General features: G+C 41.2%; 2 protein-coding genes across 2 annotated transcripts in view; one reads left to right on the forward strand and one right to left on the reverse strand.

The window, feature by feature from the left end:
• RASSF6 (Ras association domain family member 6) overlaps positions 1 to 27,340 on the reverse strand; it is a 129,657-nt gene that overhangs the window by 53,660 nt on the left and 48,657 nt on the right. The window contains exon 4 of the mRNA XM_080409503.1: positions 25,317 to 25,428. The gene's annotated coding sequence lies outside the window, so the exon portion shown is untranslated. The remainder of the gene's footprint in view (positions 1 to 25,316; positions 25,429 to 27,340) is intronic.
• LOC308072729 (interleukin-8) lies at positions 1,371 to 25,321 on the forward strand. The gene is made up of 5 exons (XM_080410005.1): positions 1,371 to 4,763; positions 5,373 to 11,090; positions 11,845 to 11,980; positions 12,782 to 12,865; positions 13,433 to 25,321. The coding sequence occupies exons 2-5, from the start codon at positions 11,030 to 11,032 to the stop codon at positions 13,461 to 13,463; spliced, it is 312 nt and encodes a 103-aa protein (XP_080266131.1). The 5' UTR covers positions 1,371 to 4,763; positions 5,373 to 11,029; the 3' UTR covers positions 13,464 to 25,321.

Consider the following 27,340-nt stretch of genomic DNA (forward strand, 5'->3'; position numbering starts at 1 on the left):
CAAAATATTTTATGTTGAGACATTTAACAATTAATAGTTGGCAATCCTAGCTAACACATCCAACGTGTTGTCCTGCTCCCCACTGAGCAAGCACCAGACACGATGTATGCCCAGGATAAACTACCATCTCCCCTGCGTACAACACCAAGGCTCTCATTTGGCAGGCTCCTTCTTTTCAAAACCCAATTGCTTTCAGAATTTTAGTAAAGTACTGAAATTCACAGAGACAGCATATTTTATCAGATCACAATGTGGTCCAGTTTCTTTCTTTAAGACGGCCTTTTTTTCACCTCACAAAAATAAGAATATCCAATATCCCAATGAGTACATAACAGACAATCTAGAAAGGGATTCCTGAGGAAAATTCGAGAGATTTCACTTACGATGTGCGTTTATCTTCTGTTTTAAACACCTATGATTATTCTAGATGCACGAGGTAAGAACAAAAAACAAGTAACCTCCTAAGTGCTTATTTTAATCAGGTGTTGTAACAGCTCTTATCATCAGGTACTTTCTCTTTTCATATTCTGAACAAACGAAATTTTCAAAAGATCTTAAGTGACTTAGGTGACAATGCCCCAGTCATTTTAAGCTCACCATTTCCTGTCCAATGACTAGAGAAGCTTTTCAGTACAGAATTAAGCAATTAAATCCCTTTAGCCAAACTGAAAAAGACAAAATCCTTTCAGAGAACAATAGAAACTAGTTATGTCTCAACTTCCTAAGACACTAGCTAAATAAGTTCATTAGAGTCGTATCAAAACATAAGACTGGGATGAAAGATTCCTGTTAATTATGTTGGGTACAAGTTTTTGCATAAGATGTTTAAACTCAATACAAAGAGCTGAACAGAAATTCTTCATTCAGAGAAGGGGGAAAAGAGTCTTTATTTTGGCTTGGGGAGATGGCTGGTAATGCTGTATTGATTTCCAAGTGCAAGCTCAGCATTGATAGTTAAAACTAATATCCCATAAAGATGTGCTAACAGAAAATGATGGATAACAATCAAAATTGAAAGAAATAATTTAAAATATACAGCAGCAGAATAAACTAGGGGTTTCTGAAGTGGCACTGAATGGACTGCACAGAGGTTTGGATTTCTTATGCAACGCTCTCACGTATTAGGAAACTGGTGAGTACCGAACACATGCATTGTACTGGAGCACACTTGTTCAGCACTTAGGCAGCTGGGAGGGCACCTTTCCAGTATAAAACCTGATGTGAAATAGAACCAGAACAGGACATCTGTCAAAAAGAAAACTTCTGCACAGCAATGGATAGCAAATCTGTTGCTATGGCTTTTGTTCTCTATCTGGTCCTAATGGCAGGGTCAGAAGGTAAGAAAATGATTTCTTAAAACTCACATAACCAATGAATAAATATACGTATACATATGCAAATGCAAGTGGGCTTATGCTACGTTAATGTTGACTTTTTGCAAGAGATGTGCATCTTTGATACTTTGTCATTCAGAAGTAAAAAGTATCAGTTGTATTTGCATCTGTTAGGATGCTGTGGCGGTTTCTGGGGGTAAAATATGCTTCTGTCAGAAAATGAGTTTATTCCTATGCTATAATATAGGCCTTATCCTAGATGTCAAGAAATGTTTTCATTAAAACAGGACCTTCATTCTAAGTGTGTCCGTATAACTTCTCTTCCAAATGACAACTTTCTCCTATTTGTACTTTTATTCTTGGTAGGCAGGTTGATGATAACGCTTCCTCAAAGCAAGAATTATGCAATTCGCAGAAAAGAATGAAGACTATGAGCAGATGAACATGGCAGAAACTAACAAACAATATGTGGACATCGTTAATGACATTAACCTACTTTGTTCAAGTGATGGAATTTAGGTGTAGAATCTGGCCAGGCACAAATGTACTATGAAAACATCTAAGTATTTTCACTTAGAAATGCAAGTTTAACTTCAAATGCATCTGCACACTAACAGCTCTGAAACTGTAACTGCTGCTGTTGTGTGGATGCAGTTAATTTTATCCAAGTCTTCAGCAAATCAGAGCGTCTGAGTAACAGGAATAAGGCTGACAGAGAGGAATACTCTTCGCTTCACAGCAGCAAACAATGATACCGTTCATTACTGCAGACTGAACTTAGTTTTGTTCTGCAGGTAAGGCCCTGGCAGAGACAGAAGAAAAAGGCTTCCGATGCCTGTGCATAAGCAATCATTCCAAGTCCCTCCCAAGGCTATTCAGAATGTGACATTAAACTAAAGAGGAGCTCCCTGCAAAAATGTAGAAGTCATGTGAGCACTTCTGCAAAACAGCATCTTGCTTTCAATAGGAGGAAGCCACCTGGCATCTCACACCCTGGTTACTTACTTAATTTGGGTGGAAATATATATCCCTTGCAAAGCGTTGTAGACAGTAAGTATAAGGTGTTAGGCTTTCTGTCCAAAGGAATGAGCTAATTTCCTGCCAATGTTACAAGCCACTTCCAGGTGGTATTTTAAAAGTCTCTCTATGCTAATGCTATCTCACCGTAATGATGACCAACATCAGAGGAGAGAATGAGATCCCCATAACACATTCGGGCATGCTTAATAATTTAGACAATGAAGAATCAATCAAAGATACGATCTCGATCCCATTGACATGAATTCCAACAATTTCCACTAACTTGGTCTATGTGTGGCAAAGCCTGAAGGTCCACAAGTAACTGTCTGTGTCAGATTTGCACATGGAGCATTTTTCTGTGCCAGGAGTGTGGAATTTAACTTGCAAAATCCATGTGAGTACAAAGTAAAAGAAATGGTAAGCTTCATGTAAAGTCCCATCAGGAGCTATTCACGTGAGTTGGATCAATGCATTCGTGTAAACAGAAGGAGGCTCTCAGGTTTTTATGTTTTCAATACGGTTTCATAAGCAAGTAATATTCGTACTATCATACCCTCTGTGCAGCACTGCATGTCACCGAGTTCCACCACACCAGCAATTGGCAATTTCAGCCAGGCTTCATTTAAAAAAAAAATAAATGTTTCCAAGACAACTAAGTTCCTGAAAGATCTGCCAAACTATGACCAGATAGAGAAGAGAAACCAAACAAAAAAATCAGCAGGCTCATTAAAAAGACTGCATCATAAGCACCTATATTGACATCATTCATTAAAAAACCCAAACTTACTTAAATGTCCAAGTATAGAAAAAGCATAGGGAAAACATTTTTCCCCAGTCCTCTCAGAAAGCCTAGCTGGAAAATGTCAAACAACTTCATAAACAAAAGTTCATGCCATGTCCTCCAGTTACTTGACTGAGAAATAGCTAAGGTAAGTGTAAGAGCACTAGGAGAGTGGAACGGATCCACCTAGCCGTAACTGCTTTGCTTCCTTCTTGGCAGAGCTACACTGAAAGGCAGCAGGCGGGTGTGTTTGGAGCCCACTGCTCCCTGGGTCCGGCTCACTGTAAAGGCTATTTTGGCCAGGTAGGTTGTTTTCTTTACTAGAACAGCTTCAGTTGAAAGCTATTTTTAGAAGGCGTATTTTAATTTCTTTATATGAAAATGTTCACCTTCTGCAGGCATTGGTAACTCTTCCCAGCAGTTCTCTCTAAACCTATATTTCCAAATGCCTGAGGATTAAAATTGTTTCCTAGCTTCCCTGTGTGCTAAGCCACCCAAAAGCCACAGGCATGATGCATCTAAGCATCTGCTGAGAGACAGCGCAGCCTGGGTGTGTGTCTAACACTTCCAAAAACCGAGCTCTGAAGTCTCACGCCCTCTTTCTGGGTATAATTCAGATGTACAGCTGGCATTTCTACACCTACTAGCTTCCACCACAGTGAAGGGGGACAGTCACGTCCCTAACTTTGCACAGCTTGGACACAGGCACATGGAAGCCCTTCCTGTTAGAGCAGTACTTGGGTAAACACAAGGGTTTCTTGTCTTTGCACATATGTCAGGTGGTTGACACTAACAACTTGCGAGCACCTACTGCTCTCCCTGGAGCTTGTATGGTAATTGGTACAACGGTAGTTGCTTCATTAATAAATTTCTGAATTCACTTATACTTCATCTAATTACAGGGCCAGAGACAGTATTGAGTCACCAATCAAAGAATAGCCAAGGAAAAATATACCTTGGGAGTTTTTCAAGGATCTGAAAGGAGAGGAAACACTTGCTGATGACAATGTCAAGGAACAGACCACTCCTTTTGCTACATTACTACATTTGATTATATTTTTTCCCTCTGAGACGGTTGCTGATTCTACTTATTTCCTTTGCTGTGTCTATCTCTAAAACTCTGTCTGTGATGGATCAAGTAGTTGAAGCCTAATTAATGTGTTTTAGTGCTGTAAGGTCAAGAATAAACACTGAGGAAATTAGCTACCCTTAAATGGCCTTACTTAAAGTGGAAATTGAAAGGATAAAATTAATAAACACATGAATAAACAAACAATAAGGAAGAGTCTGTGTAGCTTTGAGGAAGTCGCCTTTCACACCCTTGTTACAGTTCATTGAAAGTGACCACAACCCTATGAATGTGGAAGGTCCCACAGGTACAGTCAAACTGATTTTCCAAGATCCTTTCACAACCCTCACCAAACACTAGAAATAATGAGGCTAACAAAGAAATCTTGGAAATGGATACATAACAGCTGAATACATAGAAATGAAGGACAGAATGAAAAGGTCCTCTTTTTTTGATACAGGGACATCACCCATGGGTTCCTACACCAGCTTGTGTGGGGCCTTGATTTGGTTTGGCAAATCCACAAGTGGTTTGGGAAGGTCATTTGCTATGAGCTGAAGTATTCTGATGACACTAAATGAAGCGTAGTAAAGACTAGGCTCAACTATAAAGAACTGCAGAAGGACTTTAGGAGACTCATTGATGAAGCAATAAACTACCAGGTGAAAGTCACTGCAGAAGGTAGCCAAAGCGATTGACATAGGAAAAAACTACAAATCTCCTATAAAAATGAGGTGTTCTAGGCACATAGGTGAGAGAACTTGGGATTGTGCTAGAGTTGTACGACAGGAATATCAGATCAGGGCTCAGCAGTGAAACTTCAGAACCAACCCCCCAAAACCCACCAAAACCAGAAACCCAACTCATCCAAGCATTATGTCAGGAGTTACTAGGGCATGAGTAAGAACTAACTACTGAAATTTGTTACGCAACTGTGTAACTGTGAGATTCACCCACATGCAAAGCACTGTGCAGCCCCTGGCCCCACCTTCAAGAAGCCAGAGTAGAGTTTGGAAAGGTTGAGGGTAATGCAATAAAGATGGTCAAATGCTCCATGCATTTGGTAAGATGATCTCTTTCAAAAGTGAGGTGCCTCTGTGTGGCCATGAGAGCAGTGAATTCACACCCATTTCTCCATGAAAGAACCACTTCTGAGAAAGTGGCAGAGATCCTCTACCAGCCGCTCCTACCAGCTGCAGCGATGTGTTCTACAGATCTAGAGAGCACTTCATTCTCCACAAGTGCCCAGAAAATAATATTTTTGGTGGCATCTCTTTAAAATGATCCATGAGACATGCCACCCACTGGAATGGGGAACGCTGATTAAAATGTGACTGACGGAAGGAAATGAAGAGCATGTTTGTAAGTAACTTTAGCTGAGCAGTGTTTGACGGGGCGTACCTGCAGCAGAGCTGCAAGCGGGCATGGACTGACACCTGAATTACCTCCTGTGAGGTGCTTCGCTATGTCTCATCAACAGTTCTACGTCACTGCCAGCCTCAGGGTAGCCTAGTGCCTGTAAGCTAATGGCTTTCAGAAGGAAGCAGCTAAAATTAGAGATACTAAACTCCCTCTATTATTCCCACAGTGGTGTTTAACACGCAGCAGTTTCCACTTATAGACAGGAGGATGCAGGCAGCGACACACACATATATATGCGCACACACAAAAAGAAGTTTAGAAATCACATTTCTGAAGAAAAGAACACAGTATTTTAACACAATGGGAGATATTTCACAATTTTTTTTCTCGCATGGTAGTTCCAGCTGAAACTATAATAGACCATATTTTTTGCTTTGCAAAAGCATTTTGCGGCTTACATATTTATTATGTTACATGTTACTGCTCAAGGGTCCAGGAAACTGCTTATAAGACTAAACATCTGTTTAATGTGTTCATTCCCATTGCATTTATTTTTAAGTTCTTTCTACAGTCAGAAAGGGTGTTAAAGATGTCCTCTCTTAACGATCTGCTACGCACTGTTTCTGCCTGGCAATGTAGGTCTAGTTTCTGAGGACAGAAAGCAGGAGAGTGCAGATTCTAGCAGCAATCGCCAGACCAGAGACCCACGGTCAAAGCAACGGAGGACTGCAGGAAATATATCATCAGTGCCTGGTGGAGTTTGAGCTTCTTGAGCCCCAGGGTGGCCAAGTGGGGCTCAGGGGACAGCCGCGGGCTAGACAGAACACCAGCCTGCAAACAGACGGGTAGGAAACTCTCAGGATGATCTGTTGTCGATGGGGACCAGCCCGCAGTGCAACCCCTAACCAGAGCAACTCTGGATTCAAATCGGAATTCACAAGCTGGCTAAATACATTGATTGTTCCTTCCCACTGCTGTCACACCCCCCCCCCCCCCCCAATTTTGGCAACCAGTAATACTTGGCCCATCCAGCGGCTTGAGAGCCAACAGATCAGCACATTTCTATAAAACAGTTCTAATGCAAACCAGATCTCACTTCTAATACTAAACGGGGTATTTTTATTCAAGATGCCAACGCCTACATTTTTACACTTGGTTCACTGGCAGGCTGTCTGCCTGCATTCACCTGAGCACTGCTCCGTGACTCTGTGTGCAACCTGCTCTGACTGCACCGCCAGGAACCCCTCAGGCTGACATCCACCAAGCTGCACGGGCTGCAGTTTAAGCAAACAGTAAGACGACAGCAAGCAATAAATTAATAGTCAGAGATGAATGCATGACGTGTATTATGCCTACTGACCACTTCTAATTTAATCAAAAGTTCCTGGCACAAACTTCTTAAAACTCACCATGTGTTTCCTCCTACCACTTCCATATCTTATTTCCACAGTCAGAAAATGCTTCCTGCCAAGCTCACACAAGAGAAATGCAACTGAAGCAATAAACACAGCCTTCACAAAGCAGGTAAAACCCAGCTGCTGGTCTCTAAAAATTCTCTAGTTGGACTTAGTATCTCCTCTGTTAATACCAGCTAGATACAATTTATTTTTAATATGAATATTTTTAATATTTGCTAATATTTTATGTTAATATTAGGATATTAATCTGTTGGTTTATAATATTACTAGACACCTTATATTAATATCATCAATGACTTTTCATATTGAATTGGTTCAAATGAAACATTTAATTTAACCCACAACAATTTTTTAACCGAAAGCTACAATACAGAATTGACTGTTTTCAAGCAGAGCTGAAACATACATTATAAATAAATGTGCAGTCACATAAATATATACTTATACTATTGTATTTATAAATATATAAATTAAAAGGCAAATCAACTAAAATGCTGTACTGCTATTTCGCGATTCCAGAGGGATTCAGGGAAGTCCAGCACTTGCCATGACCTGATCAAGGGCACATAACCATCTACATTTAGACACTTAGGTTTGAAAAAAATCACAAACTGACCTAAGCTTTTCTCCTTTCTTTGCTGTCACTTCCTCATATAGCGAGTCAAAAAACAGATGTTCAGGAGACATTCTGCTTGTTACGTATCTGCTCCCTGCGCTCTGCCTCACTGTCAACTTCCACAAGTGTTTGCACAACATCGTGCCCAGTTTCCAAGCAGTGGAAGCAATTATATCCCAGCCCTGGGATTTGCCCCTTCTGCTCTCTGCGGGTCAAACAGAATGGCAGACGAATGCCAAGCCCTTTGTGGGGAAAAGCAGGTGGTTCCAGAAGACAGAGTGGGATTTTTTTTTCCCCCAGGGAACAAGAGTGGCAGGTAGAGAGGGTGCACAGGAGGCAGGAGTTGAGCAACTTCACTTTGCACAGACTGAACCCTTGTTCCAGCAGTAGTTTTGTCTCCTGGGCCTTGGGGGTCATGTGTGCACAACTTACCAAGTGAGAGGTCTGAATTTGTCTAAAACAAGATATATTCTTAATTTCCTTAGATAGAATCAGCCCAGAGGCTGGAACATCCCTCTGGAACTGGGGTTACTCAAAACAGTAAGGGATTGACACCCAGCTCTCCTCCATCCCTCACAGTGCTCTTGGTCACCGGAGGACACATGAATCCCCCTCACTGTGTCCCTTGAGTTCACAAGTCCTTTGCTACATGCAAAGACTCAAAATGATCCTAGTCAGGATCCCAAATGACTCCCTTTTGACTTTTGTCTTCATTAGACTGGGCAATGAGTCATAAAAAAGAAAACCCACAAATTTCCATCCTGCAGCACAGAGAACACATCCTATACCCTGCCTTAAAACACAGGCAAGGGAGCTATTTACTTCCCTTTTCAGTAGTCTTTCCGCAATCGGGCCATTGCGTAACTCTTGTTCGTTACAAGCGTGCCTTTAACAGGGGTTAGCATGGAAGGTCTCTGCCTGCGGCAGTATCATCTCACTCAGTGACGTTATCCTTCAAAAGGAGCAGCAATTCCATTTGCACAAGTCATCTCTGATGGCTGCTGGTAAAACGCCCGCTGCCAAAATCACATAATGGATTTGGAGTTCCCATAGGCAGGGGCTGGGATGAGATCCTGGGTAAAGTATTGAAGGGATGGGTGTAGGGAGAACTTGGGTGAAACACGGCACTCCCATGAACAGGGTGAGGAGTGCCTGGCCTTTGAGCTTGATCTCATGTCCCAACCTTTTTGTGCCCCTATGGCCTCTGTTACACCCCCTTTGTTAGTCCCAATGCAACTCTGTCCCATCAGGGGAGAAGTGGAGGTAGAGGAGACACTTTAGCTCTCAGAAAACATAGAGGATTTTTATTTCATTACAAACATCCTACTCTTTTAGACAGATACTTATTCTTAGCTCAGGGGCAGAGTTAATCATAGAGGTGGAGCAGGCTCTTGACTTCACTTTTGACCTGGGGATTTCTGCCTAACTGTTACTGCCAAAGTCAGGAAATAACTGAGTCTAGTGGTGAAGAGGACAAGCAGTCATTCGTTTTACTTGGGGATTTGAGGGGGAATTTTTTTTTTTTGCCCCAGACATTAATGACATTTCAGCGCAGACCAAAATCAGATAATAAAGCTACAAATAGTAACTAAGAAAAGTGAAACCCTTAATCCAATTTTAATTACTCTGTGTGTGCCTACACTTGTAGAGACACAGACAGACAGAGAGAGAGAACCCAAAAGAAAAGAATCAGCAAAAACTCGTTCCAAGTAAATCGGTTAAAGCTCCAACATCTACAATCTGATGCCAGTGAAACCACTCTGTTAAATTAACATAACTTATACAACATAAACTATAAAACATAACCCTTGCTACCTGGTAAAATCCTCTCCTTTTTCACACCTTCAGAGAACTACATGTCTCCTTCAGTAAAGCTAAGACATACAGCTATGGGGAAGCACCATTAGAAGTCAGAATCAGTACCTTTTGTTGACTCAGTACTTGGTAAGAGGTAGGACAGGCAAACTCGGTGAGACCTTTTCTTAAGCCAGCTGAAACAGTGATGGGAAACAGATGAATTTTCACCATGAAATTCCTTTTATGACGTAAATTAATGACAAATAGTACACTGTAAACCATAATAAACTATGAGCAAACTATTAAATTATTACTAGAAATAAATTATAATGCTTCACATGCTAAAGAGAATTGAGTTTTTACAAACTCTGCAGAGTTGGGGAGAATTATCTCTATAAATCCACAGGTAACAGAAGCATGAAGCTTTGAGGTTGGAGACATCAAACAGCAAAAGTCATCATGGTCAAATGACTTTTTTACAGCACCAAAACTGAACGGCTTCTCCCATTCACATGCATTCCAGATGGGTTAAACGCCCAAATCTTCATTTAAGCAACAGATTAGTATTGAAGCCCAAGTCTTCCTTTGAAATTGTCTCCCTCAGGTAATATCTCTACCAGCCACAGCAAGTAAACAGTCAGCATTCATGCAACGAGCTTCTTTTTAACAGAGGTGTCTACAGCAGTGTCATAACACTCCAATTTCATCTTCCTTTGCTATGACCTAGGGTTACAGTCACTGAAAAAGATTACAGAAAAAACATATTAAAAATACCTAGACTTACAAAGGAAGCAAAAGCAGTTGCATTCAGCAGGTCATGCTATTTACTTTGCATACAAAGCTTCTTCTGTTTATCATCTGTTAACATGTGTGACATGAAAAATGCAGGCATGATTTTCAAAGCCGTTCAGAATTTAATACCTGCTTCCCATAGGAAGCTTTGAATACTGCAGCCTCAATTCCTTTACTGAACACACAGTATTGGAGGTGAATTTACTTTGTAAGATGTCACTTGAAAAGAACAAAAAATTAAAATCATTAACATCAAAATAACGCGGCGGTAAAATCCTGACCCCAGTGAAAAGCCTTCCCAGTGATTTCAGCACTGCCCAATTTCTACTCCAGTGGCTTAAAATCAGATAATTAGAAGCCACGACCACAAACAGAGGTAAGAAATTAAACATCTCAACTATAGATCTGGCATCCCTATAAAGAACTGTTATTACCTGGAAGAAAATAATAGAAAGTTTTAACATTAACTGAAACCATCGGAAAGTTGTATTACTAAAAAAGGGTATGCATTAGAAAAAGCACAAAATTTACAAAAGAAACCAGAATGCATGGCTATTATTTACATAATTTAATAAATGAATACATTATATCATTCCCAGCAGAATAATTCCTCGTCATCTAGAAAGGAGTTTCACAACAGTCATGTGACTCATTTTTACTACATCTGGGAAATTCCTCTAACGCAACCTACATGCTAGCAAAGCATACGCGCTGGGCACAAAACGGTATATAAACAAGATGGATCACCCAGCTTAGGCATCGGCAATCCTCGGAGACAAGAGCGGGTTCAGACCCACAGAACCAGAGCTAAACAATCCAGCAGAAAACTCCTGTCTAATCATGAACGGCAAACTTGTGGCTGTCTTGGCTGTCTTCCTGATTTCAGTGGCATTGTCTCAGGGTAAGTAAATCCCTCCCAGGATCCCCACGGCTGTAGTATTGTCCAGGCATCCACCGAGATGCTTGTCCTCGCAGAAGTAGCTTTGTATTTGTTTCAGCAAAATAGTTTCTTTCAATAGATTTTCAGCAACTTCTCTTCAGTCAGAAATCTACACCGTGCCCTTGTACTGAAGAGTTACTGACATCTTGTGGGAAAATTTTTAAGGAACTTTTAAACTTGTGACTTAAATTTCTGTGTTTCACTTGAAGTGTATGGAGCTAGAGACAGGATCTTCTTTTTAAGCATTTGAATGTTTCTCTCCCTTCCTGCACCAAGAACAGTTTATGATCTCGTATCTGTTACTTAACAGTCATACTGCCTTGAGCAAGTAATACATAGCTGGGAACGGAAAGCAAACAAGACAGACACAGAAGCATGAAAAAGCCTTCAATTAATACAAAAATCTAGGGCTCTACTTACACACAGAATATAGTTGCCAGTTTGTCCATCCAGACATTTAAACAATGCAATAACCGTACAGGGTGATCAGTACAAGTAACCATAAAATATGTGGGCTTATATTAAAAAGATGTGTCAATTTAGTTTTACATGTACTTGGGCATCAGCTCCTCTGAAACAAATAAGCAACTGACTTTTATAATGTGAGGATTTAGGCAGCTGGGACAAATGCAGTATTTTAAATGAATGTTGTTAAAACAGTCGTGCCTTACATCCGATCACCTCTCAAACCACGATGTTCCTTTCCTGCTCACAGGTAGGACCCTGGCAAGGATGGGAACCGAGCTCCGGTGCCAGTGTGTAGCCACTCATTCCAAGTTCATCCCTCCTAAATCCATTCAAGATGTGAAGCTGACACAGAGCGGCCCCCACTGCAAGAACGTTGAAGTCATGTAAGTAGCTCTGCATGAGCCTCCCTCTTCTTCACCTGCCTGCTGCTGCTGCTGCTGCTGCAGGGGTTTTCATGCTGCCTGACCAGTGTGACAGTTAGTAGGCTGACGTGAGGTAGTTGGATTGGGTTATTCTTTTGAGAGAGACGGTTTTAAGTAACACACCATGTTTTTCATTGTCTCTATGACCGCATGTATTCCTGAACTGATCATTGTTTGTGTGTCATGGGACATATTAAATGTTTCTGGTGGTAGAACGTGAATTTCTAGGGCTGGTCTGTTCTTAATACATGAGGCGATAACATAGCTTAAATCCTGCATTTATTAGGCAGGCAGACCTGCCATTAAAACAGTCTGCATCAGTCTGAAAGAGAAAAATTAAGTTCTCGCAAGCAGATTTAGGGAAACAATGAAACTAATCTGGTCTTGAATAGCGTGGAGGAGGGACTAAAACACTGAAATCCTTATAGTGCTGAAACACCTTTTCACCACTGGAGGTTTCAATCGTTGTGTAAGAAAGCTTTACTATTGTAACCAAATACAAACCAAGTACCCATGTATATTGAGAAAGATTCCTGTGAATGCATGACTGCTTTGGGAGCAGGCACAGAGACTCTCACAGCTTCTGGATGGCTTTAGTCCCCTCAGCTGTGGAACACGTATAAAAAAATGGCCAGGTCTAACCTAGGGCAGTTGGGATGAACAGATACCAACTAATCTAAAAACATAATGCTACATTCTGCGAGTAAAAAAAAAAAATCCATGTAGAAGTTTCCTGACTTTTCTTTGTTCCCTGTTTTGCAGAGCGACTCTGAAGGACGGCAGAGAGGTGTGCTTGGAGCCCACTGCTCCCTGGGTACAGCTGATCGTGAAGGCAATTTTGGCTAAGTAAGTCCCACTCAGTTTGGGCAGTTGATTGGTAAACCCCCCTCCAAAAAGCCTATTTGTAGAAATTCTTAATGATACTTTCCATTTTCTCTTAATCAGATATAAAGAACAAGGAAACCTGCTGCTTGATTTTAGAACTAGTCTTTCTGACTCTGCTGCATGGTCCTTGTTTAAGCCGATACATCACTACTAAACCTTTGAGTACCGGCAACTCTGCCTGAAGGGAAAGGAACACAGAAGTGTTTGGCTCCCTTTGAAAAATGAGGCTTTAAAAAATTCATCTGCCCCCTACTTATAGTAGCATATGTTAATAATTCATATTTCCAAGTTAATGAGTTTCCTGATGCAAGTAAATGCAGAAACTCACGCTACAGAAGTTTCCTAGCTAGGTACCAGATGCACACACACTGGGATTACAGTAACTGCTTCACAAACATCAACTTTATTCTCTCTGTGCCTCAAGAGAGCACAGAGTTGGAAACAGGCCACTCACCCTTAACTGTCTGTGCAATGCTAACTGTTCTTGAACCTCCTTTTAAATTATCCTCTTCCCTCAACTCTTAACAGTGCTCAGCTCAATTCAGACTCACCGCTCTAAGGAACACCAGGACAGAAAAAACCTGGGAACTGCTCCCGCTCCTCCATTGAGATAAAGATTCCGGGAAAGCAACGTTCAGGCAGCATTCCATCTTCTACCTCCTGCATCAGTGTTATTATGTTAATTATGGATTATTTTATTTATTTATTTATTTAACTGCATCTGTTTAAGAAAGTCTTTCAAAATGGTCAGTGCTGTCTGTGGGACACGCTGTTCATTGACCCTGAAGACGCTGAATGGTGGGTTGCTAAAGGACATGAAGAATCCTTGGCAGCCACTTCAGCCAAATGCCACCAGTTAAGTGCAATGCACTTACAGCACAGCTTATTTACACTAAGCCTTACTATTTTGCCATTATAGCAGCAAACCGGTAATTCCTCCTGCTCCCCTGGAGTACATTAGTATGTTGTGTCAACAAGAGTTTCCTGGGTCACAGTCAACCTATTGTTAGACCGTGAACTGTGATTTCTGACTTTAAACATCTAGCCTACAGAATCTGTAAGACAGTGCGTTTGCTATTTATTTATTTATTGTGATCTCCATGGTCTTTATAAATGTATTTATTGAGTAGTTTCTATACAAGAGAGAAAATGATGATAACTTATTTAATTTCTACTGTTTTTTCCATTCCTCCTATTCATTTCTTAAGAAATATTCACATCTCATTGCTCTGTACAAGGACATGGTTATATGTCTAATTAGCTACTCAGCTAATGGGAAAAACTGCATCTTACATACACAAAATTTGCTTGTGAGAGTGTAATTGTTCCTAAAAATGCATTATTAAATTTTTTCTGCAAAAAATCTGTTTGTTATCTTATGTTTTCATTTGCTTTATTTAGAAACAGTCTGCTTCATTTTTGCCACCTCAGCCTGATTTCTGAAACTGGAATTAAAATTTTTAGTACATGCTACCGTAATTCAGCCTCTTCCAGTAACCTGGCCTGACTGAATGCAGTAACGAACTCTTAGAGGAGGGTAAAATGCTCAGTCTCCTCTCTTTAGGCTGTTACCAGTCCCTGAGTACAGGCAGGCTGTAAGGCAAGGTTCCTCACTTCACCACCTTGCCCACAAGCAGATTGTACCCATAGATGCTTGAACACTGCCAACGTCCAGATCAGCCCCAGAGCTGTAAATGTCTACTGCAGCAAAAGGCCACCGTTTGACTATGGAAACGGGAATTCGTGATCTCTGCTTTGGGTACCCAAATATCAAGCATTTTCCCTTGTGTAACAGCTGCATCCTACTCCGATCCCTGAGATGGAGGGTGCTGAGTACCTGATGCCTGCCTCTTTTAAAAGGCCCAGCTGTTTCTCCTCCTCACGCACAGGCACTGGTGCTGGGCCCCTTTGGGAGAGAAGTGCTCATACCATGTATGAACATTGAGGAAGGATTCTGGCAGATAAAGTGGGATGCTTCACATTGTTACCACCCCATCTCCTGTACTACAGGGGCTGTTCTCATGTGTGTACTGAGTCTTCCCAAAGGAATCCCAAAATGCAGTTCATAAGACAATAGTATAAAACATCTATGCTGAACAATTCTCCGGTATCATCAGCTCAAAGCACAACAGCAGCCAAATGAAAGCCAGCAACATGTTGGGCATCTTCAGGAAGGGAACTGAGAATAAGAGAGAGGGCAAAGGTTTAAAGCCTATTGCTTTAAACTGGTGTATGCCTGCTTATCTGAGGCATGCACACTTTTATTGCACTTTTACCTATGTTTTAGATAGTCTTAAAACACCAGAAGGGTTTTTTCCATGTAACTTTGTGATCATAAGAGAGCTGTCTTTAGCTTGCTTCTTCTTGAAGAACCTTCACAGTATGACTGACACCAGTCCTCTCCTCAACCCGTATTATTTCAGCACCGGTTTGAGGTGTTCAACCACTTCAACTATAAATGACGTGCCTTGTGACCGTCCAGTTATGAGGCCGTGCAGAAGCCATCGGAGAAAAGTGAGCCCCTTGAAAACATGTAGACTAAGCGTCTTTGTGTGTGTGCTCACCAGAAAGTGAGTGAGAGTCAGGACATTTGAAACAAAATGAAACGAAGGACCCTGAGATTTTACTGCAGCTAACTACATGTTCTTGTCCATCTTCTCCTTTTCGTAATCTCATGTAAGCTTCTGCTCCCCTTGGCCCCGTCATTTAGCACCTAAATTGTATTTGTACAGCCCTGTCAGCAGGTCATCCCACGTTACAGCAGCCATGCGTATTCATCACCTTCATTTCTCTACTACTCCTCGCAATTCCATGTAGCAAAGGTGTTTACATTTCCTTTCTGTCCTCAGCTGTCTTCTTGGTCCCTTATTTCATCTTCCTTCCAAACCAATTTCACTCCCTTCTTTCACCCACAATTTCAGTTTTAGGACAAGACGACAGCAGCAACAACCGAACAGCCAAGCAACAACCTCGTGTCATTTCCTTGTCCTCCAAATCCCCGTCCCATGCCTGGTTGCTGTAGTGCTGCTCTTGTATCAAGGGCCTTTTCAACCACAAATTACAATTTTTCCCCTTGAATTTCAAAGTTACTGTTCTTACAATACTGAAGGTGTATTTCTTTCTGCTGTATACCAGCTGCAAGCCATAGAAGTCATCAAACACTGGAAAGTCCTGAAAAATACTTCCAGCTCTACCTTAGAAGAATAGAGAACACAAACACTGATTTGTTGGCCTCCACCTCTCTGTGCAGAATATTGACTAATACAAACATCCTGGTTATCTATCAGGTGACAGACTATCTGTGCTTTGCTTGCTTTTGTTTATGGATTGCTTCCCACTCTGGAAATGACTGCATTTCTTATGTCGTTATCACACAACAGGGAAATCCCAGAAAAACCCCACATAGCACTGGCTTGATATTGCAGACTTGCTCCAGGCGCTGCACTTATTCTTGTTTATAACAGTCTTATGAGCAACTCCACAGGAAATGGATCCTTTGGAAGTTATACAGACTGTCATGAGAAACTCTGGGCCAGAAAACAGGCGTTTTGTTTCTGTGTGCAAAAGTGAAACAAGAATTCTGCCACCTATCAAAATAAACCTGAGGTGTGTGTTGCTGAAAACCATAATGAAAAAATATTTTTCATACTATCTGCAGTTAATTATTTTTAATAATCTGTGCACAGATGACTTCACAACTTCTGTGGACTTCTAGAGAGGAAGATACCATGCATCGAAGAATCTGGAAGGCAGATTAAGTATCTAGGTGCAATTTGGAAATGACAAAATGAATAAGCTGTTTTCCTTTAGTCAGAACTGATGCTTAGCAAGAGTTCAAGGGCAAACTGTACTATTACAGCTGCATAGCTACAGTACTTACAATGCATTTTCTTCAAACCCATCATATTTTTGCCAGCTCAGCATCTTGTGACAATGACTTCTACGATTTAATCACACACTTGGCTGAATGGTGTGTTGAAAGCAATACGATTTTCTCATATTTTCCCTTTTTTCCCCTGTAATTCCCTTCTAAATGCTTCCTAAAACTACTTTGTTTTGACTGCCATGAGACATTGCACACAGTTCTACAAAAACATCATACCTGCGACACCCAGATCTATTTCCTTGGTGGCAATAGCTACTTTACAATTGCTTTACGCATACACAGGCAGGTCCTGGGTACAACCAGGCTTCCTGACACTCACCTGCCTTCTCACAACCAGGCAGCGCTGAGACATCTTTCTACAACTTTCTGCAGACAGATTGCCACGCAGCTATGCTCAGTAATTTTGCAACATTAACAAATATTTATTTTAAAGAGTTATTAATCCCTGACGGCCCAACTATCTTATTCCATGGAAGTTAAAATTCTTGGGGAAAAAAAAAAAGTTGTACGAGGTTGACCAGATCCCACTTGCCTGTATCTCCACAGACTCAGCTGATGTTTGTAGTGGATACCTGAAGTAAGACTTTTCCCTCTAAAGGGTGCATTGGCAACTCCAGTATCCATCTATCAATCTCTCCTATTCCTTACTGACAGATAGGTAAACTGGGGGAAAACTAGTATTTTTCCCTTTGCAGATAACTTTTTCATACATACACACACCTTACAAAAATCTGTGGAAATAAGAGGTCATTAGACAAGTAGCTCCTTGAGACCACATTTGGACAAAGTTAATCACTTTACCTCCAAATCAGCCTTTGTTTTTTGAGCAGGCAGAAGGAAGAGGAGACTTAAAGCAGCTTTTCTGACTCAGCTAACATAAAATGCCAGAATCCCAAGACCAATTTTTAAGCACTGAAGCAACACTCACACTGTTTGATTTGTAGCTATTCTTGCAGCTGGTTTCCAGAATGATGCAAGTTCCATAGCTCATAAGAGGACCAAATTAAAAAGTCCACCCTCTTAGCCTGTTTTTTTTAATTAAAGATTTATTTCACATGCTTCCACAGAAATAATGAGACCTCAAAAATACTGACAATTCTTCTTTTTCTCCTCTTTTTAAGGTCACTTTTTTTTCAAGATTGCAAACAGACACGAGAAACAGAATTTAACTGTCCAAGCTAAAACCAAAATGTCAATAAAGTTGTAAAAGCTTGGAACGCTTAGCAGTTCTATTTACATTTAGGAAGCTCCCCTGTAAACGTTTCTATGACATTTGTTGGCCTTTTTATTACGTAAGGCTATCAAGGAGGAGGGAGCATTCTCTCATACCCAGGGGCATTGATACACATTTCATCTTTTTCTCTGCCATAAGTCCAGGCAACAAACACATTTGTGTTCCCTGGATCCATATCTGTTCTTTCTTGACAGTTTTGCCTTGCTGTGAAAGCGGGATCAAGACAAGCGTGAAAATGCCAAGAGGATCCTGACTGAACTACTAGCATTCCCAGGATTAGGAAAGAAAAATGCCAGGCTCCTGGGCTTCTGCTCACCCCTCTGAGCTGCGCTGGTGCCTGTGACTGCCTGTTCAGATTATCTTGAGGGAAAAAACAGGATTCGAAGGCCATTTGCTCCACCAGGGATGCAAGCCCAGAGTTTCAGGGCTTGACTTAAGGATGCTCCCTGTAATAGAGCTCAGGGGCACTTGGCCTTTGGGTTTATACCAGAGCCTCTGCCACCTAAGCTACTCTCTTACTGATTTCATCTCACTTCTACTGACTTATTACGACAGGACACTTGGCAATTTAAAGGAATAGGGTGGTGCCAGAGAGAATTTCCCTCCGGGAAATGATGAATGACTTAAGAGAAACTAAAATATAGGCAGGTGATAGAAAGACAAAACTTAAGTCCAAGAAATGGAAACTTTTTTTTTTGTTAACTATTTGTGTATATTCTTTCCTTTTTTACCATTTTGTGAAGTGTAGGACACACATACAAGGCATGCATTTGCATGTCTCATTTCGTAGTGACTTTTAAAATTCCAATGGAGGAGGAACACACATATTTTTGTCAAAAAAAACTTTGCCAACTTCCATTCACTTGAAGAAAGCTCTGTTTGTTGCTGTGAAGCACCAATAACACTGAAGCACTAACGAAGACATTCTTGCCCCATTAGCTGAACACTAAAGCATTCAGTGGCAGATTCCATGAGCCATAGGACTGGGCATGCTAGTGACAGCCTGGATCACCTGCGCTTCCTTTTGCCTGATGCAGGACTTTTAGAATGAATAAGCCTGCATGAGAATGAGCTACTACATGAGGGCAAAGTACAAGCATGAAAGAAACAATGAATGCCACGGTCAAACGGAAAGGTCTTTTAACCGAAAGCCGATACCTGTTTACTGTTCCTCAGGAAAGCGCTGCCACCTGCTATAATGGAAGATAATTAATGAGTACCTATGCCACAGATGAGTGCCTTATGTTCTCCCTTTAGTCAGGTGTTCACAGAAGTAAAGAAGAAGCAATATATACCAAGCGCAGGAAAGGACCAAAGAGCAGAACTTGAAACATCACCTGCTACCACCCAGTCTTGGACAGGGGACAGAACTGTTGCAGTATTCCTTCCCCTACAGAGGCATCCACAGTGAAACCCTCCTCAGTGCCTACAGCACTTCAGATTTCAGCCCCTACTGATGTTCAGCTTGGGTATTTCCTCTAATTTATGAGAATTAAGGCTAAAAAAACCCAAACCAAACCAAAAAAAAAAAAAAAAAAAAAAAAAACCCAAACCCAAAACCATCACAAAACCCCCAAAAAACAACAAAAAACTCATTGGGACAATGAGATATATAAATCCTTAAGCAGTTTTACAAAGAACAGCCAAAATCCATTTGCAGACAGAGACATCGGAGATGCTTATCTTCATTCAAATCTCCTGGGCTGACAAGAAATTACTCTTGATCAGGATGGGAAAGGGACCAAAACAGAGAAATGAGCCAGTTCTCCATTTGTTTAGGCAGGCCAATAAAGTAGCATGCTGTAGTTGCCTTTTCTCATAGGTGGAAAGAAAAAGTAGAAATTTGCTTTATGTTCATATCTACAACGCCAGGTTTGAAATATTATTCTGGTGTTTCTGCTAAGACTACAGTTCCACTGTAGGGAAAAAAAAAAAGCGAAAAGGCGAAGTCTTAAGAGATGTTAATTGTTAACTTGCTGAGAATACAGAATGGCAAGTGAGGATATGGAAATACAGTGACAAGAATATAAGCTACAGAAATCAGTAAGTGAAATCATACTGATGATACAACGTAGATGGATTTTTTCCTATAACTTTGTGCCTATGTCATGTCTGGTTACATTTCTGTCCTCGGCAAAGTTTCTGCCGTGAGCAGGAGGCTCCCTGCAGCCCAGCGTGACATGCCACGCAGGGAGATTTTATCTTGTGCGACATTTAGGAATTTTTTATGACATTACAAACCACCGAACGTGAAAAATTCTGAGGGTGTGCTATATAAAAAGGATCAATTACACTTCCATAACACTCTGGAACAAGCGACACCTGCATAGGCTGACATCTCTTACCTAATGATGAGTGGCATTGCTGCTGCCCTGGCTCTTCCCGATACCAGGAGCTGTGTCCGAAACCCAGCAGACTTTTCCAGTCCTTGTGACTAAAATCAGAGTAGCTTTCCAGAAATACCCAGTAACCTACCTGCTAAAATCCAAATGTGAATTTGTACGCATAAGCAGTGACATAAAACTGAGAAATTATTTTCAGTTTCAACAGCCTACACTCATTGAGAAAGCTGCCCATCCTGCTGAGCACTTACCCTGGCCTCCTGGCAGATACGTAAAGAAACAATCCACTCACGTTAGAAAATTATTTGTGTCCTGTTTTCTACTTGTCTGACCTCATTCTGGATGAGATAATATTTTTCTTTATGCGCTATTCATTTTACTTGACTTCGTATGACAGAGTCTGGTTTGTATTTGTTTTTCCACTGTAACAATTATTCTGTATGAAAAGGATTGTACAAATGGAAGAAGCATTTATGTGCATCCTTCAAAGCAGTAACAAATATTTTTAAAGGCATTAATGCATATTCAATATGATATAAAGAACCATAAATAGTGGTTATATTAGGTCCCAGGTGCTTGACAACAAAACTTTAGATTATTTTTTTAATATTTAGGCAGTTTAGAACAAGGATCAGAGGCAATTCTTTATTTGAGTGTTGTTAATATGAGAATACTCTTCTAATACAAGAACTAGGGCCACCATGTAAAGCAAAGAGAAGCAAAGTCTGGACAAACAATAAAAGATGGTTCTCCACACAACAAATACTTGACCTGGGGAACTTCTTACCAAAAGATTTTGTGTATGTCAAAAGTGTACAGAGACTGAAGAGAAGATTCAACAAGAACACGGAAGAAAATCCACCGAGAACACCCAGATGTACAGGAATGTCATCCAGGTTGGGAAATCCTTGCTGTAAAATTGGCTAGAGTACGATAATGTTCTGGACAAGTAGGCCCAAATGCTTGTCCTCTTCTTTTCCTCTTTTCCAAGGTATCTGCTCTTTTTCAAGGCATACCAAGCTCAGGAATAAGATACCAACTTCAACGGACCTTGACTCTGATCCCCCAGGGCCATTCCTACATTTTTTGGTGTACATGCAATACAATTTTTGAATGAAACCTAAAAGTCACATTGGAGATGCAAGAGCTAGGTGACCTGCCTGTATCAGATTTGTATAGGATTACTCCTGGTGCTAGTGTCTGACAGTACCTGCATAGGGATGCTTTCTCAGATAACAAAATATTTAAAGGTTATTGTCCAGTCAAATAAACTATTATTAAGCATCCAGAAATCAAAGTACGATACATGTAATAGTATTTGGACAAAATTTCTGGAGACACTCATAAATAAGCAAAATTGATACCTGTGAGATTAATCCAATTTCATCCCAAGCACCGTGGGGCGTGAGAGAACAGTGCCACTGACTCCAGCACTGACCTCAGCTCAGGCTTTTACAGACTGCCTCTGTCCACACAGGGACACAAACAGCAACAAAAATCCTCTCGCACCAATTCACATGTCCTGCTGCTAGCAAACTGTTATTCTAGTTCTTAAGGCCTCTGAATTCTATCTGTTGCTGACCAACAACTGCTTCCACCTATAAAGAAATGCAAGAAGTAATTTCAGATCAACGTTGCAGCCTTGTTGACTGGAACCTGAAGCCCAGAAATCTTCTTTCCTGGAAATGTAGTGATTGTTTTTAAGCACACAGGCTTAGACTGTAAAACTAGTGTGACTGACTCACTTTGCTTCTTTTTACTGTATCAAAAATCAGATATGACCAATAAGAAGTGCACTTTATGACCCTGCAATCAAAAATGCCCTCTGAGCAGCAGTGTTTGAACTCCCCGCATTTTCTGCTTTTAAGAAAGGCTGTAAATTCCAAATATTTCTGAACGCCAGGTGTTTAGTTTGAGTGAGAAAATATGTTTGCCTACATGAATCCTTTCCTGTTTTGTGCTAATCTTTAGGGTCTCTGATAGCTTAAGACAATAGATATTCTTCTGTTAAGTTATCATGAATCAGAAATTACTATAATGTCATCAAATTCCCATACAGTTTCCCCCTGTATTATGATAATTAATATCATAAAGATGCCGATACACATTTAGGGGAACTTTTTCCCCAGCTCATAAAGGGCAACTGAACTTCATCAAGGCACGTGCCTAATTCCAACTGATTTCAACCACTGCGCTGCAGGAGATTTCTGATCCCCACCCAAACCAGCCTGCGAACCCTACCAGCTCCACAAGACAGGCTACAAGACACAATGTTCCTCATGTGCTCCAAAGAGCTGCTCTGCCCCTGCTACATAAGGCGGCCATTTGCCTTTTCTTCACTGAGCTCATATTTGCATCCAAGATCATCGAGGCTTGTCTGGAGAAGAATAGTGTCACCAAACACGCTGACCTCTTCTGTTTATCTAACCTCCTCTTTCTGGCTGTCTTCAACTCCTCCGCATGAAGTGCCTGTGCAGCTCCACACCAGGGCATTTCTTTCTGTCTGAGATTTAGAAATTATTTTTGACATCACTTATGCCTTCAGCAGAAGCTGCTCTCCTCCTATCTCACCTTCACATTTCCTCATTTCTTACAACTCCGCAGCAGCCTAACATGCAGGCACAAATGTTGGTGCAGCTGCACGGTGCGTCACAATTAAGAACTGGTATCTGAACAATCATGTGGCACAAAATAAGTTAGCTCCTTTCCTTTGACTCATTCATTCTGTTCTGTTGGTGCAATTAACACGAGGGAATCAAGGCTAAGAGTGAATATATGTAGTGTGTGGGGACTATTCAAAACAATATGAAGACCATTGTTACCAACTGTTAAACTGACCTAGGATCACAGCGCCCTGGTTTCATCACACAATGACAACACATTTGTCCACACCTAGAGGTAGAGTGAAGTGAGAACAGGATTTGAGCTGTAGCATTTAACTACAGCATTAATAGCTTGAGTATGGGGCATGATGATGCTCTGTGATGATCTGAACTGGTACCAGTCGGTGCAAAGGCTTTATGCAATCCTTATACCTTTACATCTAGCTTTATTTTAATTTTATTCCTGACAGCAACATATTAACAGATTCTAGACTCCTTACAAGGTGTCCTGTATGTTTTTACAAGATCCAAGACTTTCAACCCCATAGCACCCTACAGTAATTGGCTTTGAAAGAAACAGAAACAGAAATTCTACCACAGTGCAAACTCCTGTGGGACAGCAAAGAAAAGGGTTAGACATGGCAGGTATTCAAACCTCACCCCATTTCTGGGAAAACAATAGAAGCTCAAGGAAATGGAAACACCATCCAGTAAACACCCTAACCATAATGAGAAGAGCATATATACTCAATGCAGTCAACTACACTGTTCCGTTCCGTTCAATTCTGTGCTATTGGGCATTTGGTATATTGCACGTATGTTTATGCCTGATGTTTTTGTGGTAAATGCAGTGGGTTTAGTTCTGGAAAGCACCCTCCCTTCCTCCTGCTTTGAATGCTAAAAGTATTCTGGAGACAGCACACAAGTCCTTTTCAACCCATGTGCCACATGTCCTGCCCTTCACAGATTCACAGAGCTGAAAAGGAACAAGATTCTCATTAATTCGTTGGATTTTTCTTTCTTTTTTTGACTCTCCTTTATGCTTCACCACTAGTACTGTGCCAGGTATCTGGATGTGCTTTTCAAGTTTTGCTCTGAGCTCACAGGTCTTGTATGCACAAAGTAATGAGCAGTTCCCAGACAGTCATGAGATGCTGGCACATCTGAGTCATTTTCTTATTCCTCAGAGGCACTTTCCTTTATCTGAGCAGTGCTACATTACCAAAATGAATACAAAAGCCAAAGGGCTCTGGTGTCTTCCTCAGCACCATCACTTCCTTGAGGTTCCCGATTTGTGCTCCCTCTCGCCCTGCTTGGCATCACTGCCACATTCACGGTAGAGCAGCTGTGTCAAGTGCAATGTCAGTGCACCTACTCCACTACCCGTTGGCATACAGACAGAAGCTTGGGTCCAAGGATACCCAGAGATGCTTGCATATTATGTGCGCTATAATTAATGACTTTTTGCTTTCCTGTTGCCTCAGCTAAGATGCAACTGGAAACATGAACACCTGAGACAGCCAGTAGTTCACCACTGATCCATCCAGTTACTGCTCTACCCCAAAACACAATGAAAATACCTTCCTGGGCTTTCCCCAGGTATGTGCCTGTCCCAGGGATAGGCATTTCTGACTGAGCAGCCTGATCATCTTGTTTACAAGGCAGCAACTTCCCTTTCATCTCTTTGGTTTCACACCATCTCACAGCAATTTGTTGTGGACAGACATCAAGGGGCAGCTCTGCTTCTTCTGAGCTCTCTTGTGTTGTGTCACACAGTCTCACAGGTAACAGGGCAACTCAGGCCCTTGTTGGGTAAAATGACCACGACACACTAACCCGGTAATAGCCACCCACCACTTTTTTGCATAAGTGGATATTTCTGCCACTCCTGAGGCTCCTACCACCTGCAGCCATCTACACAGCTATTGATGGGATATTTGCCTTCTGCATTAGGAATGCCTGGCTGCCCACCGTATTACCATCAACCAGAAATTAAGCATCTCATATTAATATGTCAGGCTGAACTCTGCAGTACCTCAAGAGTAGCCTGTCAAGTGGATCCAATGTCCATACTTTGAGGGTGAGAACCTTTTTTCCAGTGTTAGGCTTGGTTGCTGAACAGATCCAGCAGCTCAGTTTTGATTCACTGTCCGAGGCCTGTGAAGACACCCAGCCCCCCTGATGTAGATAGGAAGTAGATATCTAAGTCCTCTGGATGATCTTTGGCTCTGGAATATTTATTTTCAAAGAATGAAGCTTTCTTTATGAGTAAGACTTGCTTTATTTATTTAATCCATGGACACCTTGCTTCCATGCAGAACTAGGCTTCAAGTATGTATTTACCTACCTGAAACAAGTGCGTTCAGGGATGTTTCCATCCTTAATACTTCTTAAGACTGGGACTGGATTCCTTTTTATATCTGCTGTGTCAATGGCTTTCATAACTGCTCTGGTTAGCCCTGCAAATGCCACAAAAAGAACATCTAAGAACTGACTCTTGAAAAGCTTAACAAATCTGCAAAGAGCCCTAGATGAGCACAAGGATTTCTTCATCACAGACAGCTTTATATCACTGGCTGCCTCACGCTGTACAGGCTTGAGATACCAACATTAAAATCAGTTTGAATAGAGAACGAAGGGGAACGTCCAGGTGTGGATGCACCAGGAGGAACGGCAAAAGGACTGAGAACAGCTTGTATGGATGGCATCGAGAACCCAGCACACCTTCGTGTGGCTTCTGAGGTACTGATTCAGAACACATGACAGTGAGTAAACACAGTATATACAGTGTCATGGGTTAAGATTAAATCATACTGAAACTAAAAGGTATAATCACTGTCCTTCATTAGAAATAATTTTTAGGAACAAGTAATATCTTTGCCAAAGAAAAAATCAGCAGCAAAGCAGAAGCCCATTTCACCACACTAAATAAAGACCTATGAAAAGCACAGGCAAGTAAAGGCGTATCACTGATTGATGCAAGCCAGGCTGGATAAAACCCATTCCCAGCAGCACCGTCTAAAATGACAGCTTTGAGAGCACTCCCCAACTCTTGGAGCTGCACAAATGATCCAGGTGCATCCTGACTCCCTGTCAGGACAGCATCTGGATTTTCATCATCCCCTGCCATAGCCTGGTCTCCACAGGAAAGAAGCCTGGACAGGCAAGGAACAAGATCAGGAACCAGGCTGGAAAACGTCTCTCCCCCATACACTAGTGAAGACAAGATTGGAAGTAGAAATGAAGTGGGATATAAACAAATAGCAGCAAAGAAAAGCACTGAGAAAGCATTCCTCAGAAAAAAATAGGGACACTCTGGGCCAGTTGCTGTCCAGAAAAAAATAGCGTAAACAGGGTTTTTTTGCTAGTGCATCTAGGCAAAAATAACTTTGTGCTTTCTTTGTAAGCAAAAGTTGTTTCATCAAAGTAATATCTGACTTCATTGCAACTTTCCTCTGTTTCCTCAATTTGCCTCCCTGAACCCTGAATTGAGGCCTGTCACTTGGCACAAAAACTGGCAATGTTATTTGCAGGTCTCAGTAGGTTAATTATGGGTTCTGCAATGAACTGTGAAGGGACATCGGTCCTTTTTTTTTTTTTTTTTGGGGGGGGGGGGGGGGGGGGGGGCGACGGGCGGGTGGGGGGCGTGGAGGGGAATACAAATAAAAAAATTTGTTCACTTGGCCCTGGAAACTCAGACACTGAGCACGTGGACTCAGTGTCTGTGACAGGGGACAACTAGGCACCTCAAAATAAGGCCTAAATAAGGCCTAAAATCTGGGACATAGTGAAAATCCTGCTTTTAGATCTGACCCCTAGAAAACCCTCAAATCTGGCCCATCTACTTGATTTTTAAAAAAACCCAAACATTAAATCAGTTTTATAAATAACCATGTAAGTTTAGAATTCCAGAAGGCAGGCATTTTGAAAACAGAAAAAAAACCTTTTTAAAAACTAATCTTTTGTTTTTTTCTAGGTCCTATGGGATGAAAAGATTTTAAGTTAAATGTATCTGGCAGCATTGCTAGAGATCAAGATGATGCAGGGAAATACAGATTCTGTGTACTTATTTAAAAGTGGAATATTTGAGATTACTAAAGATCTCATGAGTGTACCCAGTTACATTTTGCATCTGAAAGAGAGAAGATAAGGCAATTTTTTTAGGACTCTACAACATAACACAGAGCTTTCAGTCCATGTCAAATTAGCATCTGCACCTAATTTTTATCTACTGAGACAGGAACATCTAAAACATATGTTCATCAAGTTAGTTAGACAACGGAGTTAGCTGCAGTTGTCACTGTCCTGAAATACTGTGAGCCTCATGCGATTTACTGTAACCTGTATTCAGGATCCTGCTCCAGATGCCAT

This window comes from Falco punctatus (assembly GCF_963210335.1).
Source record: "Falco punctatus genome assembly, chromosome: 1".
Taxonomy (NCBI): domain Eukaryota; kingdom Metazoa; phylum Chordata; class Aves; order Falconiformes; family Falconidae; genus Falco; species Falco punctatus.